This window comes from Tursiops truncatus, chromosome 7 (genome assembly GCF_011762595.2).
Source record: "Tursiops truncatus isolate mTurTru1 chromosome 7, mTurTru1.mat.Y, whole genome shotgun sequence".
NCBI lineage: Eukaryota > Metazoa > Chordata > Mammalia > Artiodactyla > Delphinidae > Tursiops > Tursiops truncatus.
This window is the reverse complement of record NC_047040.1, coordinates 23,786,548-23,802,874: the sequence shown is the minus strand read 5'-3', so window position 1 is coordinate 23,802,874 and position 16,327 is coordinate 23,786,548. Positions and strand designations below refer to the sequence as shown.

The following is a 16,327-nucleotide window of genomic DNA, read 5'->3' as shown; positions in this document are numbered from 1 at the left end:
GGCTCAAACCTATAGATTTCGCTGGCCATACCTCATGCCATGTCATCCAGAATCATTTGGCCAAATAGAGTGGTAAATTGGCCTACCAGTGGAGTGGTTCATGTATAGTTGCTAGCTGGGAGAAGTTTGGGTGTGTTCTATAGGATGTGATAAATGCCAGGAGTCATCTATCTCCTCCATTGCCAGAATGCATAAGTTTGAGAAAAAAGAGGTTAAGGTAGTAGTGGACACAACACAAATACCTCAAATAACTCATTTAAGGGATTTTCACTTCCTGTGCTGAAATCTTGGGATTGGTGGTTTTGGAGATCTCAGTGCCCAAAGGAAGAATGTTTCCACCAGGGATCAGAGTTCTGTTACCATTGTATTGGAAGCTGAGACTACTCCTGGCTATTTGGGGCATTTTAAGCTGCTGAATTAACAGGAAGAGGAGTGGGCTATTGGCTGGTAATTTTTCCAGATTACCAAAATGATCTGGGGTTGTTGTTATATGATATGGGCAAGGCCAACTATGTTTGAAACTCAGGAGATTTAGTGGGGCATCTCTAACAAAAACTTCTCCAATAATGCTGGTTATTGAAAAACTACAGTAATCCAAGGAAGGAAGGGCCACCAAATACTCAATGTTGTAGGAATTCAGGATCACCCATAAAGAACCCTGTCCAGACCAGGGGCTAAAAAGAGGGTGAAAGTAAGGGGAAGATGAAATTGGCAGTGGAAGAAGAAAGCCATATATATTGTGAAAAGCATTGGTGATGGTTAGTGTTGGAAGTAGGTCTGAACTGACTTCACCCCTTGATGATGCAGTAAGTTGATGATACCCCTCTCCCCCTCTCATCCCTCCATTAAACTCCCCTTATTAGCCAATTTGAGCATATCTGTTTATATATCTGCAAAAGTCATGACTTAGTATACCAAAATGCAAAATCAGCATAATAGCAGTTAAAGGGACCATGTCTTTTTTTTTGAACCTCAAAGTAGAAATGTATTTATTTACAAAATTTACAGTTTCATAGAAACAGCTTTGCTTTATGCACATAAACTTTATAATTATATAGAACCATGTAAATTATAGGGTCCGGCCTTGCAAAGCCAGTGGAAGGGGCTTACTTTGGGTGACATCTTTCCCTCCCCTCATTCCACTAGCCACCAACCAGAAGCCCCTATATGGGCCATGCCTAATCTGCATAACGAAACCAATTATAGCCGTCCAGCTTAGTCTAACACAAAAACCAAGGTGTCTTGACTTCTTAGACACTACCCACAGGGATAAATCTCTTGAAAGAACAAAAAGGAAATCAAGGAAACAAATTGAGATGACTGTCAAATGCCTTCCAGAGGTGTCAACAGGCAGTGAACCTTCTAAGAGCAATCTAGCAATCACCAGGCAAAATTACATGTATACACTAAACCGTGATAGTAAAAACAACACAGTTTTGTAAATTTTGTGACCAGTGGAAATAGATGTTTAAAGTTATATTTCTGCCTCAACTTCATCCTCATGAAAAGCTATGTTTTATATAATCCTTGGTCAACTGAATAATACTTTAATAAGCCAGAGTGCATGGCTACCTAAAGGAAATAACTGTCAGGTCTTAAAAATATCTTTCAATAAAGAATACTTTTTATAATAAAACAATACCACTTTAAGATATAATTTTCACAGCATAATTTTTAAATAAAATATAATGTGTGATAGTTGGAAATGAGTGAACTGCTTTAAGTCAGGGATGAATATAAAATATATACTTAAAACAGTTTAATATTTGCTTTAATTTCATTTTTCTGTAACAGCCCCAAATTTAAGAGTTAATGTCTAGAATAGTTTTACATTATTTCACATTCACGTTAAAAAACTGTGTAAAGCCTTAAGGATTAACAGGAAAAATGTAAAGAAAGATAGTATGAGCATTACCTCACAACCCACAGCACTCTCTAATATAATTTGTCAATGTAGATGAAGATATCACTTCCATCATATCTTCATATTAAAATTAAATTTTAATACATCATTATGAACAGAAGGAGCATATAAAACTGGCTTGAAGAGTATTCTATATTAATGTTCCACCTTTAACTTCTTAGTTATGGCAATTCATGCTAAAGCCAAATGAAATTCATTCGGTATCTAATCATTCTTTTGCTTGTATGCACTATATTCTGGCATTTAAAATAAAATCAAACTTATTCTAGATTTTTAAATGATGATTTACGAAGCAGAGAAGAGTTTCAGAGAGCATCCAATGACTATAGTTTGAGAGTTAAAAAACAAGGAGGGTTAAAATTAAACATAAAACACTCTCACTGCCAATTTTCTAATGAGCATAATATTTTCAAGTTTAAAAATAGTGATATTTGACTTCCCACTGAGGTCCCAGCCCAGGTACCATATCAGTCAAAATAATATCACAGCTTTCCTCTCCTCTATGGTAACAACAGCACGTAACGATGATATTTTACTAGATTTTCCGTTATTCTGGATTAACCATAATTACTGCATTAATAATTGTAAAATTTAAAAATCATAGAAAATTTATGTAACAGCTGTTTTCTTCAATGGCTTGAAACTCTTCAGTTGACAGTACTCCTTTCTGCCAAGTCTGTAAGCCTAAAAAAGAAGGGCCATATGCATCCTGCAAGATTTGTCAGTTATTCAGTGTACACAAATAAAAATACTGTCTAGCTCATTCCCAGCTACGCACCAAAGTTAGAAGTTACTTTGTGTTATGCTATAGCAGTCTCCTGAGTTCTCATATTTTACTTTCTACTCAAAGAGTTGGTGGCACTTACCAGAGTGGGTCCTGAGGTGTCCTGTGAGGGCGTCCCTCCTTCTACAGGCATAGCTACAGAAAGGACATTTGAACGGCTTCTCTCCAGAGTGTAACTTTATGTGTCTCAAAAGGTTGCCCTTCTGAGTAAAAGAAGCTCCACACTGGTTACAATGGAAGGGACGTTCACCTGCAGAAGGGGAAAGAGGTGGGGACGATCAAGTAGGTTATGTGCAAGTGACTGATTTGCTGTACAATGTTAACTACAGCCAGTTCTCTGTGCTGAGAATGTCCATCTCCCTCCTAAGTCTTCCAAACCTTTATCTTCCTAGAATTTGCTTTGCTAATACCAAAGTCCCAAACTTTAGGTCAAGTGCCGTTTCAGCTCTTCATGTAAATTTTACATGATTCCTGTCATTGACTGTAAAGAGTAACAATCATAGCATTGACCACTGGTTGAACAACTAGGTGCCATCACTTTAGTGACTTTATTGGTTGCTTTACATACAATATTTCAAACCTCACGATGGCATTACTAATTTGGTATTAATAATTTCAATTTACAAATGAAGGAATGGAAGTTCAAGTATCAAAGTTTCTGATTATAGTCACAGCTAATAGGTAATTGAGCTGATCATGACTCTTGGTCAATTTGACTACAAAATCTTGCTCTCTTTATTGTACCATGTTATCTCTTAAAATAAATCACAGAAACTTTGAGCTGAAAGGGACCTTTAGTCTAACTCTCCAATTTAGCTGATAATTTTGTTATCAGGGAGCCAAAAAGGTTCAATGAATGAACTAGGTTGCAAAGCTCATTACCACAAAATCTCAAAATATAGCTCAGGTCTCTGGATTCTCCTAGTTACTAACAATAAAACCTGTGGCAAAATTTCCTGATATAATCAGAGAAAATCAAAAGAAAATTATTCATCCAGACATTTCCTGTACATATATTCTCTGTTTCTTGTGAAAATCATTTATTTGATAGGAACCTTTTCTCCTACTACTCATATTGCCCTAAAATTGTTTAAGCCAGAATTATCTGCTGTCTGTTGCCATCAACTGGCTGTTGACAATGTCACTGAAGGTAAAAACGTAGTTTGATGAGGGAGTAAAATTAGCAAGTAGGATCATACGGATAACATCATTAAACCATGATGAAATACTCCCTTTAAACATGTCTATCTCTAAAGATAGACATAAAATATAAATTAATATATAAATAATACAAATATATTAAAACTCAACATTAGGATAAAAATTAAATGAAAAAACAATTCCCTTTTGGTTGAACTGGACCATTTCTGTACTTGAGGTTAGATAATGACTGTAATTTTAATAGTTTTCAAAAAATTTTATACTGAATTGTCATGTTTCATATCTTTAACTGAAACATTCATAATAATAGTGAATAATGAAACCACACTGTATTGGGGGGGCCTTTAAAATAATGCAAACTCAGTGATTCTTTTTATTAAAGAAAGCTAGGAGGCATAAATAAGATAAACTTTGGTCACCTTCTGGCAGCTACCACTGCACATTCTATCATATAGATTATAAAGCCCAAGGAAATTGAAAAACTGACAGATCAGGTGTATCTTGAATTCTGTAGTTCTTGCTCATTTTGGAACTTAATGAGATATACACCAAAAAAGAGTAATCTGTGTGTGTGTAGCAAGGGTTAAGGTTTTTTTCTTAAGAAATTTGGAGAGGAAACTTAGGACCTAAGTTTACAAAAAGTCCTATATTGATGGTTGAAAAAGAATTATTCATAATGTTAAAGTTACCTTAAGTTTTATCTAATTTAACTTGGTTGATTCATTTGGTAAAACTGACAAATCAATACTAAATACAGCTTAAAAAAGAGGCACAACCTAAAACCTCTCATATGATATCTTATAAAGTAATCAAAGTTTAAAAATAAACTTAATTTTGGTAATTTTTTTTTTAATCTTACGCACACAGACACACACACATATACAACTTAATTCTTTTACTTGTTTCAATGGAACAGCAGTCTAAAACTTTAAAATCAGAATTTTCTTCTCCCCACCTGTGTCATGAAATTAGTAATAAAAAGGCAGGAGGATTTTATTAATGAAATTTTCTTACTCTCTAAAAGGTTAATAGCAAATGTAAATTACACATTTTACTAAAAACATTTGATTTTACTTTTGAAATCTATGTAGGGTTTCCCAGGCAATAACAAATTAGTACTCAATAACTTAAAAACAAATTAATGTGGTGAACAAAAATATTTGAAATCATGTTTTGCCTTTGGAAAATACTCCTGTAGCATGCTAACTTTGATTTTCTTTAAGCCTCCTAAAGTCTTTGAGCTGAAATATTTAAAAATTCCTAATTTAGGTTTCTGAATTCATCATTCAGAATAATGCTAATCTAAAAAAATTATAATAAGGATCATTTTAAAAAAATAATTTTTAATTTACTTAATTGAGTTTTATGAGACTAATGACAGGGTAATTTAGTTGTTAGGTTACATTTATAAAATATTCCAGATATCCTCAAATATTTTTTAATAAGAATTACTTCTGAATTTATATGATCATCTTTAAAGGGGTAGGAGAAATGTCTAGTTATATCCAGAGACACTGCCGTGTTGCTGAGTGAATAAGTCTTAGTGTGAAGGCGTTTGCTAATTCTGTTCCCATGGCCATGGGAAGTAAAGAAAGAAGCATGATGAAGGTAATCAGTCATGTGCCCATTTTTGATAAGAGGAAAGAGACTATGATAATAATGCACTTTGATTTCAATCAGATGAAGCTTTAAGAAATACTGATTTTCCTGGCCTATTAATTTCAGAGGTATGTGTAAAATCTGATAACTAACTGAAAGGTACAGTTGACTACCCATAATGTCTATGTAACTTGAAACAACACATCTTGGTTATTTCTTTTATAATAATTTGTTTTTTCTTTAATAAATAGACTGAATCAATTGGTCCTTTTCAGGTTGGTTTAGACCTTGTCTAAAATATATATATATATATATATTAATCACTTTCTTCAGATGTAAATAAAAGCAAATTTCAGGAGAAACCCACAAATTTACTAAATACATTAGTGACATTAAAGAGTAAGTCCAATTCAGAAACATCAAGTAGGCTATTGTATCTGTGATAACTAATCCTCCCATGGGCGGGCACCAAAGTCTGGATTAACAACTCTGGATCCAGGAGAACAATTAAGATGTAGTCACGTAGCCATGCTATTCTTTATTTCCATTCTCAATCTGTTTTTTTTTAAATCTTCTAATCTACTCAAGGACCGTTTTATTCACTGGGTGAAGTTATCTACCTATTATGGAATAAATTATATTTCAATATTTTATATACTTTCATAAACATATTTGTAGATCTGTGTTTATTCAACTGAAATGCAAGTATACATGCATCAATTTGCTTTGGTGAATCAAAGACAGAGGGTGTGCCTGTGTTGCATGGAACAACCACCTACAAATATGAAAAATCCCAACCATGTGTAGAGAGGGCCTTAGAGCAAGAGAATGGCTCTACAAAGCTGCAATGGACAAAATATTATGCTGAAAATTTAGTTACAAAGATAACAGTACTCTACCCCAAAGAGATGCAAAATTAAGTATATTCTACATTTATAGTGTTTGTATCAATTTGTGTTTATGCATGAATTGATTTACTACCCCTATTTCTTTTCTTCTCCCTGTATTCCCAGTGAAGAGTGCCTGGAGTATCCGATGACAATATTACCTGATTACCTACTAAAGTAGCAATACCAAAGAAATAGCACCAAGCCATTAAAAAAGACGCTGGAATTGGCACTTTAGTAGAGTATGAAAGAGAAAGAAGAAGAAGTGAATTAGATATGATACTCCATGTCAGTTTAATGAATGGGTGGTTATGTATCTTTTTCCACTATCAATTTTATATTAGACATTATATTATATTATAATTTTATATTAGACATTATATTAGACATTCCATGAGCTAAACGCTCATAGAAACAAGCATATGTTTCTCAAAGGTTTTTAAGGATTTAAGATGAAGTCTTTTATACTAGCAAGGTATAAATAGTTGGTGAGAGGGGGAAGTTCTAAAATGAAGACAGTTCATCAAATTAAGGAGAAAACATTTGGTTAATGACTATATTCTGACTATATATATATATATTTTCCAATCTATAGAAATACAAGTAGACTTTCTATTCTCATATTGCTAAAATGGGGTTGAAAATGTCATGACCCACTCAGATGTATAAACTGGGTCATCAGAAATACATATAAAAATGGCTAATTTAAAGACACATCATCACAATTTCACGGTTAACAATGTATGGCAGGTATCCCAAGCTCCTCTACGAATGGCTAGTAACTTTAAGAAAAACCTCCCAGATCTGAGGAAAGTGTAATAATTTTGCCAGTACTCTAATAAATATTTATTAACAATAAAAGTTCATAGAGTTCCAAGAGTACTTTAAATAGTTGTTCAGTCTATTTTCCTTGCCTTTACTAGCTGAGTGAATCCCATACTCCTAGGACTTGTGGAAATCTGTATAACTATTTAGAAACACTTTCCATGTTAGTTAGATGGTTTTCAACTCTACTAGAGTAAAAAATATGAAGTGGACAGTACAGTAGGTATGCAATTGTTAACTGTGTTTACAAACCAACAATCCTCATGAAAATCACTGCAGTTACAGTAAAACATCAATTAACCTAAATTTTCAACAGAGTATATTCAGATTCTTTGAATATTCTTAACTCAGACCATAAAAGGTTTATTAAATATCTTACAAAATTTTTTAAAATATATTTTTCAGACTTAAAATGAACACTATATGCAATTCAACTGAAAAGTCATTAGACTAATTTTGTTTAGTTTCTACATTGCTAGATGGGAGAAGTTAGACATCTGAGTGTTATCTTCCTCAATATAATCACTCTGAGATGATGAATACATCGTAACTTTGTGGAACTCTTCTTTTAGAACTGCAGTTGGAATTACTTCATGAGCATAGAAGAAAAGTAGCCTCACTACTTTACAGCCTTTTCCTTTTTTTCTTATCAAATATGGTACCAAGCTTGATCTTTTAATTTTTCCATGAGACATTTTTAAAAATTAAAAAAAAAATTTCATTAGTAATACAAATATTACTATAAACTTAAAAATATTTTAAAATCATGATGCTATTTAAAAAGGAAATTCAAAACAAAAAAGTAAAAATGTAACTGACTATATGGTTGGATAAGAGTGTAAGCCCTAAAGCTGATGATTTTGTTTAAGATAACACTGATTTTAATGTGTAATTTCTCACTATAATTAAAATATCAGCCTTATAGTAATACCTCATCATAAAATATTGATATATTGATATACCAAGCATAGAAAATTGGAACAAAACCACTCTGGACATCAGGAAACCTTGATCCTAGCCTCACAATTCCCTTAACCACATAAGGGATCATGGATAAATCACTTGACTGCTTTGGGCTTCAGTTTCTTGATGTGTAAATGAGAGGTTTGGACTAAGAAGACATCAATGTCCCTGGTATCTCTCATGTTTTAAGCATCTACTTATGAAATTGATTATCTAGAAGTCAATCTTTTAAATCAATGTCTTTACTGTGATTTCTCTCTCTTCCAAAAGAGTGTCATATTTTAAAACTCTGAGTGTATGAGTTATTACTATTTTGCTGTATAATACTACTCTGCATTATAGTTTAAGCTATCATTACCTTTAAATCGAATTTCATATAAATTTGAATTTTTCTGGGTCAATGATCTGCCTACCTTGCCACAATCTCATTTCTTGTGTTTTACATTAAAAAGAAATTTTAAAAAAATTTTACCAAAGGATTTGAAGAGGTTTAAATAAGGCCTACTCACTGAGTTGGTTTTTCACATTACTCAAAGGTCTAAAAGTGTATATTAAATTAACCTGAGGTCTCTTTCCTCACCTGATTCTGTGATTTCACATTCCTACCACCCTTTGCTGTATTCTACCCTACGTATCTCCTTGCAGGAGTTATAGTTAAAAATTACAGGAAGATGGTGACATCCTGGAACTGGGGGAGATAAATATCTGCCTCCTACAGAGACCCATGGTAGGCAAAGATTGATTGGAAATTGTATTCCAAGAAGTTAACTAGACAAGATGAAAATGATCAACCCTTACATAAATGCATGAGTACCATGTTATAGCAAACTCTATTACCTGCCCATGGGTATGGTAAAATATGTATAGGAATACAAAAAGATCAAGTTACACAATGAAATTCTCCTATACCTTTTGAACCCTTATCATATTTTTGCTATATTAAGAACTGTGGAAACTGAATCCCAAACTTCTTTTTGATATGCTATTCAGATTTGAAGGCTGGAAGTCAAGACCCAGGCTACTCTCTGCTTTTCAGCAATCCAATACTAGCAGAATTCTGAAAAGGTAGTTTCACCATTGCCACCCCTGAATAAAAAGGAAAGAGAATAGATGTCAGGTAATATCAACATCAGATGTCACAGGCAGTCATCAGGTTATTCTTTCAGCTGCTTACCAGTGTGACTCCTTTTATGTACCATAAGCACATTGGGCCCAATGCAAACCATGCCACAGACGTCACATTTCAGTTTACCATTCGGAAGCCGGATTCCTCCCTCGCCTTGAAGCTCCTGGACTTTCCTGTTGTCTGCCACCTCGCTGCTTTCAATTAGGGGTTCTTCTAGGCTGCTACCCTCATCATGGCCCCTGATCTCGTCTTCGCGGCTCAGGGGTTTCCTGTCACACTCTTCATCACTCTGCATTTCTAGCTTTACTGAATTTGCTGTAATTTAAAAAGAAGAAAGGAAGACATTTTAAATGCATGTTATGTGTTGTCACCTACATCTCTTTTCCACCCACTGCCATTCTATTAACATGGTTGAGAATGCTATACTAAGTAGAATATAGTCCATCCCCCATGCAATGTTAGTACATACTGTGTTCTATGATATTTCCGTGAAGCTCTGGCATGAAAGTGAAGATGGCTTAGGAAAGCTCAGTATCAACTGGTATTGTTATACTTTTGAGTTTGTCACTAAGGCTACTAGACTGAGGTAGGATTATGAAAAAGACAAGATTAGATACTACTTAACTCATTGAGCTACACCTCTTCTGAATGTAACAATCATTATATATACACTTCATAGTCTCTGTTTTCCATTAGGGTACTTGCATAAACCTGTTTTTTTTTTCTTTAACATCTTTATTCGAGTATAATTGCTTTACAGTGTTGTGTTAGTTTCTGCTGTATAACAAAGTGAATCAGCTATCTGTATACATATATCCCCATATCCCCTCCCTCTTGCCTCTCCCTCCCACCCTCCCTATTCCACCCCCTCTAGGTGGTCACAAAGCACTGAGCTGATCTCCCTGTGTGATGCAGCTGCTTCCCACTAGCTATCTATTTTACATTTGGTAGTGTATATATGTCAACGCTCCTCTCTCACTTCGTCCCAGCTTACCCTACCCCCTCTCTGTGTCCTCAAGTCCATTCTCTACGTCTGCGTCTTTATTCCTATCCTGTCCCTAGGTTCATCAGAACCATATTTTCTTTTTATTCTATCAAGAGAAACAACTCGGGATCTTAATCCAGCAAATAGCTTAGACGTATGAAGGCACACTGTCAAGGCAAATATCCTAAAATCAGACTAAACACATACATTCAGTTGAGAGCTGTATAAATGAAGGGCAGAATGCACAGACCTCACGTGCTCTTAAGCTACTCTTTTTTTTCCTATGTGAAAAAAGTTCTCTATGGAACATATTAGTCTGCAAATCAAAGTATTCCAACGTTAATCTATGCACACCAAAAAGCAGTGAATGACAGGAATGGCAGAGCATGCATGCACGCACTTGTGACTGTTAAGAAATTCAATGCCTTCTGTTTGCTGTTTTTGGATCATCCCAGAGAAAAGTTGGAATTTTGTTAGCACAGCCCTCATTATGGATTGCTGACAGAGTCCTTTCACAAGAGAAACAAGCTTTAAATGAATACCAGTTTTTTATCCAGTGATCTTGAAAATGCCTCCAGAAACCATATCAAAGTTACTAAGCAAAACAAATTATTTGGTATTTCTTGAACAGAGGAACTATTTTCATAAAAAGGAAGTAAGTTCTTTTTACTGCAATTGTTTTCTGAGAGAAACCACCCCTTCTGTGATTTGTCCTTAGTACTCATGATAGGTAGTATATATTATCAAAATGACTCTTCCCTTTCTCCCTCTTTGGAACTCCCCTGTGAACTACAGGCAGTGTGGTACAATGTGGGGATCACTGGATTTAGTCAGGAGAACTGGCTTTGACATTTACTGCAGTATAATCTTGAACTAAGTATTTAACCTCTGAATCTTATGTCTTTCATTTGTGGAGATGAATTCAGATTACAGAATAAAGTTTAAGCAGAATAGTTTAGCTATTAAGAGTGAAGATCCTAGCAGTGGCACTTAGTAAGCAGTGTCACCTTCTGCAAGTTACTTAAGTTCTCTATGTCCTCTACAACACTGGGACGATAACGGTACCCACTTCCTAGGGCAGATGTAAGCATTAAATGAGTAAATATAAAAAATGGGCTTACTATTATTTTTCTTTGGACATACAGTGCTCTTTTTATTCCATAAGGTTTTTGTAAAGATCAATTAACTTATAGCATGTAAACTATCCCAAGATCTGCAAAGGGATAGACAGTCTTCTTGCCTGATCTCTAATAAAATATCTACTCCCTTGAGTTTTACCCTATGTACAAATTAGGACTGCTTTACTGGGTTTTGAGAAGAGTAAAGACAATATTTTTCCATCTTAATATCCCCAGTATGCTAAAGAAATCTGTGGCATATAGGAGGTATTTCAGGCAGTATTCCCTGAGGTATTTTACTTGATTTAGAATCTTCTTTCTTTAAGCTTTTTAAAAATATGTTTAAAGTATCCATTAACATAGCAATGAAAAATTAATCGTCATAAAGGATAAAAAGTGAAAATTAAGTCCTTTTCTACCCAAAGTTCACCCATTCTTCAGTTCTGGTCTCAAAAACAACCGCTATCCTTGTCTTCTCTTTAGAACTGTGTGTGGTATATGTATGTGTGTACATGTGTGTATATATAGTCTCTCTTTTTACACAAATTGGACTGTACAATTTATCTGACTTTAACTTTCCTTTCTTCAATTAACATCTGTTCAATATTTTCCATACATAGGAATCTACACTGTTCTTTCTAATACCTGCATAAAATCGACTTTACAAATATAACTCATTCATCCAGGCTTTTAAGATTACTTCTTGTTTAGTGCTATTATAGACACTATTGTATAATACCACACAGAACTGTTAATCTGATAAACACTGGTTATTGTACTTCAGATTTTTAATATGAATTTTTTTATTGTGAATGAAGTTGGGCATCTTTTTCTATGTTTAAATGTGTGTGGTTTTTTTTTTTTGTAGAACTGCCTATCAAAGTTCTTTGCCCATTTTTCTACTAGGTTGTCAGCCTTTCTCACTGAATTTAAATGCTTGATATACTAAGGAACTTAGCGCTGTGATATGTTTTGCAAAAATTTCGGTTTATCTTTTTACTCTAGGGTATTTTTTGGCATGTATGCTAATTTTAAATTTTGAATTTTTAACATTTTCAATTATGGCTTCTGGATTCTGTGTCTTGCTTCAATAGATTTTTCCATATTCCAAGAAATTTTTCCATATTTTTTCGGAGAAGGAAAATTTTTCTAATTAATGTAAAATACTATTGGTTACCCTATGTAGTCCCACATTTCATCCACAATTGTCAGTCATTTAAAAGAAATATTAAGAAGAAAACAAATGAAAAGTATGACTTTATGCGGCATGACTTCATATACCAGCCTGTGAGCAAATTTTCCCACACATTTAAGTGATGTCCTAAAGATCACAAACTGCAGCAATGCCATCATTTACATTCCTGAACTAGTCAATATCTGATAAGCTACCTTTAATGAGTATAAGGTCTACTAAGATTTCATTTCGAGAACTGAAGAAATGTATACCTAAAAGAGTGGGTTTTGGGTCTGAAACTATAGGCCTCTTAAATTTCAAAACTACCAAATTATGAAGGATATGACTTGATATTACACTAAAGTATCATCTTTTCCCTAGTGAGAATATTATAATATGGACATCAAAACATAGTCTCAAACATGGGTAAATATGTCATTTAACAATGTATTGGATATTAAAATTATACTTAGTTTCTATCCACAGAAGAATATACTTGAAATGAATATCCAAAAAAAAAAAATGTTTATTAGCACTGAAATACAGAAAAAGTGGAAAATTATAGTCATCTTTTCTCTAACAATATTATACTCTAAGGAATTATATGTTTGCCATGTGTGGATGTGTACACACTATTACTGTAGTAAACAGTATATTTATTGATATAGTAAATCAATAAAATGAAACACATTTTAATACATACATAGCATAGATTAAGTTTTGCATTAATATGATGGCCTTTGTACAAACAAAATTCCATTCTAATTAATTTTTAACCCATCCTACTAAAATTAAGTTGAAATTCTAGGACAAAAAGTGATTACTTAAAGTGGTCTGAATTTTAACTGTTAAATAGAAAAAATTTCTCTACTCAAAGAACATAAAAGAAATTCTCCTATGATTTATTTTTACTGTTTAGGATGTTTCTAATTAACACAGAGCACCTAATATTTTAACTCATTAATGATTAAATTAAAATGTCTGGTAAATTTATACTCTATAATTTATATATTAATAAATGACATATCATAATTATTTGTAGTTACAATATATAAAGCTATTATAATTATTAATCATTGTATAATAATCATAGTACATAAGTTACCAAATCTTTGAATTTTAACTCTTCATATAATACTTCTTTTACAATTTGGTTAACAGAAAGGCATCCTCATAAATGGCTAATTTCTATGAAGATAAGAACTTGCTAGTGTGAGTGAAAAGAAATCTTGTTATTATAAATCTCAATACCAACAATTATTTTTCAAGCTTATTTTCTTGCTACGAAATGAAGAATGTAAAATTTAAACATATCTGTGGGAATTTACATATACTTTTATATACTGACAAGCAGTAACAGTTTAATAAAAACAATATTTTGTCAGAATGAATGATTAGCAACGAAAAGATGTGAAATAAGATTTTAATTGATCAATCTTTTCTTTGTTATTTGATATTGTAGTCACAAATAACTATATATATAGATATTTGAATATTTTTAATAAATAAATATGCTTAACATAGGTATCTTTTTTCTCAAAGGAGATGATATAGTTCACAGTTTAAAACAAAGAAAAGTCAAATTTTAAAGCATCAAGAAAAAGTTAATTGTTATAGTGATTTTTTTTTTTTAGTAGACTTGGAGGTTTGTGAACATGGTTCAAGGATAACAACATTTAATCAAAAAGACTTTCATAATCAATTTTACATAGACAAAGCTTTGAATATATTTCATGTTAAAACATTCCACATATATATTTATGCAAAAAATTGCTTCATAATGCAAATATGTTTATGAATTAAAGCTTTATCCCCCTCTTCTTTATGCTTTCAAACTACTGTTTTTGAACTTTAGGATATAGTTTATAGATGCTATAAAAACGCATGGCGGGAGCTTCCCTGGTGGCGCAGTGGTTGGGGGTCTGCCGGCCGATGCAGGGGACACGGGTTCGTGCCCCGGTCCGGGAGGATCCCACGTGCCGCGGAGGGGCTGGGCCCGTGAGCCATGGCCTCTGGGCCTGCGCGTCCGGAGCCTGTGCTCCGCAGCGGGAGGGGCCGCGACAGTGAGAGGCCCGCGTACCGCAAAAAAAAAAAAAAAAAAAAAAAAAAAAACCGCATGGTTTAATCACCTCCCATTTACATGTAATCATCCCAATGCTGAGAAGTAAAGAGACTCACACAAGAGCTCGTATAAATGACTCCCAGGCCAAACAAATTTCAACTGTAGAAGTTTCTTCAGTAACCATACTGTGCTCTCTACACTCAAAGCCTTCATAATTATCACTGTTTCGAGATACATAATACTGAGTGGATAAAGTTACACTAGACTTGCCTTAAATTCAGTAACATGGTATTAAATAAAAGGATAACTGAATAAGGGTACTTACACAGCTAAACATATATAGATGACTGTTTTTTTTTTTTTTAAAAAGGCAGAAAACCAAATGGGGAAAAAATTATGTTATTTTGTGAAGCTGTTAAAACAACATTATTTTGGTTGTCTATTTCATACTGAAATTTTCTTTACTACTCATTATACTTCGAAAATTAAAGACAATTCAAAACCCAAATGTATACCACTTAAAAATAAAATGGAAAATGAAATGTACAATGTTGTTACATACACTAATAGACCTCACAAAATAGATCTCACCCACCTCAACCAATAAGACACAAGGACCAAAATGGAATTCTCTCTAAAACTCATTGAACCAGCAAATATTTATTGCTTGCCTAATACTTTGCTAAAAGTGATTCATTATGAAGATTTAAGACTAAAAGCTGAAGAATATTTTTCACTTAAATAAGAAACCTATATTAGCAGGATGGTATATACCCAGGTCATGAAAGAGTTTATGAGTAAAAGTACAGGAAATATTTTACTAACCTGTAATTTGAATTTATTGAACAATACATAAATGTGAAGAAGCTTTTCCTTAGAAACTGGACATTTCCTATTTTTTACACCCTAACTTCACCAAATTACCCACTTATGCAAGGTGGCATATGATTTTGCAATGTCTGGCACCTGATGGCTTCAAATAATACAAAATTCTCAATTTTTAAAATTTGGGGGAAAAGATCATTTTTTACACATATGGTGAAGTATATCCAGTTAATTTTGAATTACCAAATTGAAGGAATAAATTCTATCCTCATCCTTAGAATGAGGTTTTCACAGATAATCCTATCTTTTTTAAAATGTCAAGTTTTGAAAAATCATAGTAACCAGAACCTAAAATATCATTATTAAAATATTTTTTAAAATCTAAATTAAACTTTATACAACTTAAAACTTTATTATTAGTATGAGTTGATTCTACTAATCCACGAACAGATTATTGAAATTCCCTAGCCAGGAAAATAATCCAAAGGGATTATGATTTATTTGCTGTATTTGAAAGGATATAATATTTATTGTGATTTATTCTGTTTAATTTCCAAATTATATTTTTCAACTCTTAATTTTTAAAGGAAGCAAATACTACGGGAGTTAAATATTTCTTTCACAGGGCTAATAATAAAAGAGAGCTAAAATGCCATTCTTATCAAACTGGGAAAAAAAATCTTTCAGGTGTGATGTATAAGTGGACTTTCATATGCTTGGTTTCTGTTGTGTGGACATTCAAGAGGACACTTAAGGGGTGTTATTACTTATAAGCATTAATTTCTCCAGGGCTATGCCAGATACTTGAAACGGTGTTATACACACTAATTGAATCAATATGTCTATCTAATAATCTGTTGAAGTTGCTTCTGAGCTAATACAACTCTCTCTCAT

At 33.2% G+C, this 16,327-nt stretch overlaps 1 protein-coding gene across 8 annotated transcripts in view; it reads right to left on the bottom strand.

The window, feature by feature from the left end:
- IKZF2 (IKAROS family zinc finger 2) overlaps window positions 1-16,327 on the bottom strand; it is a 178,671-nt gene that overhangs the window by 65,072 nt on the left and 97,272 nt on the right. For 7 of the 8 annotated variants that reach the window (XM_019938982.3, XM_033859810.2, XM_073807303.1 and 4 more), the window contains 2 exons: window positions 9,318-9,584; window positions 2,791-2,958 (listed from right to left, as the gene is read on the bottom strand). In XM_019938982.3, the coding sequence (XP_019794541.1) occupies window positions 2,791-2,958; window positions 9,318-9,584 (435 nt within the window). The remainder of the gene's footprint in view (window positions 1-2,790; window positions 2,959-9,317; window positions 9,585-16,327) is intronic. The other variant, XM_019938983.3, reaches the window with a different exon arrangement.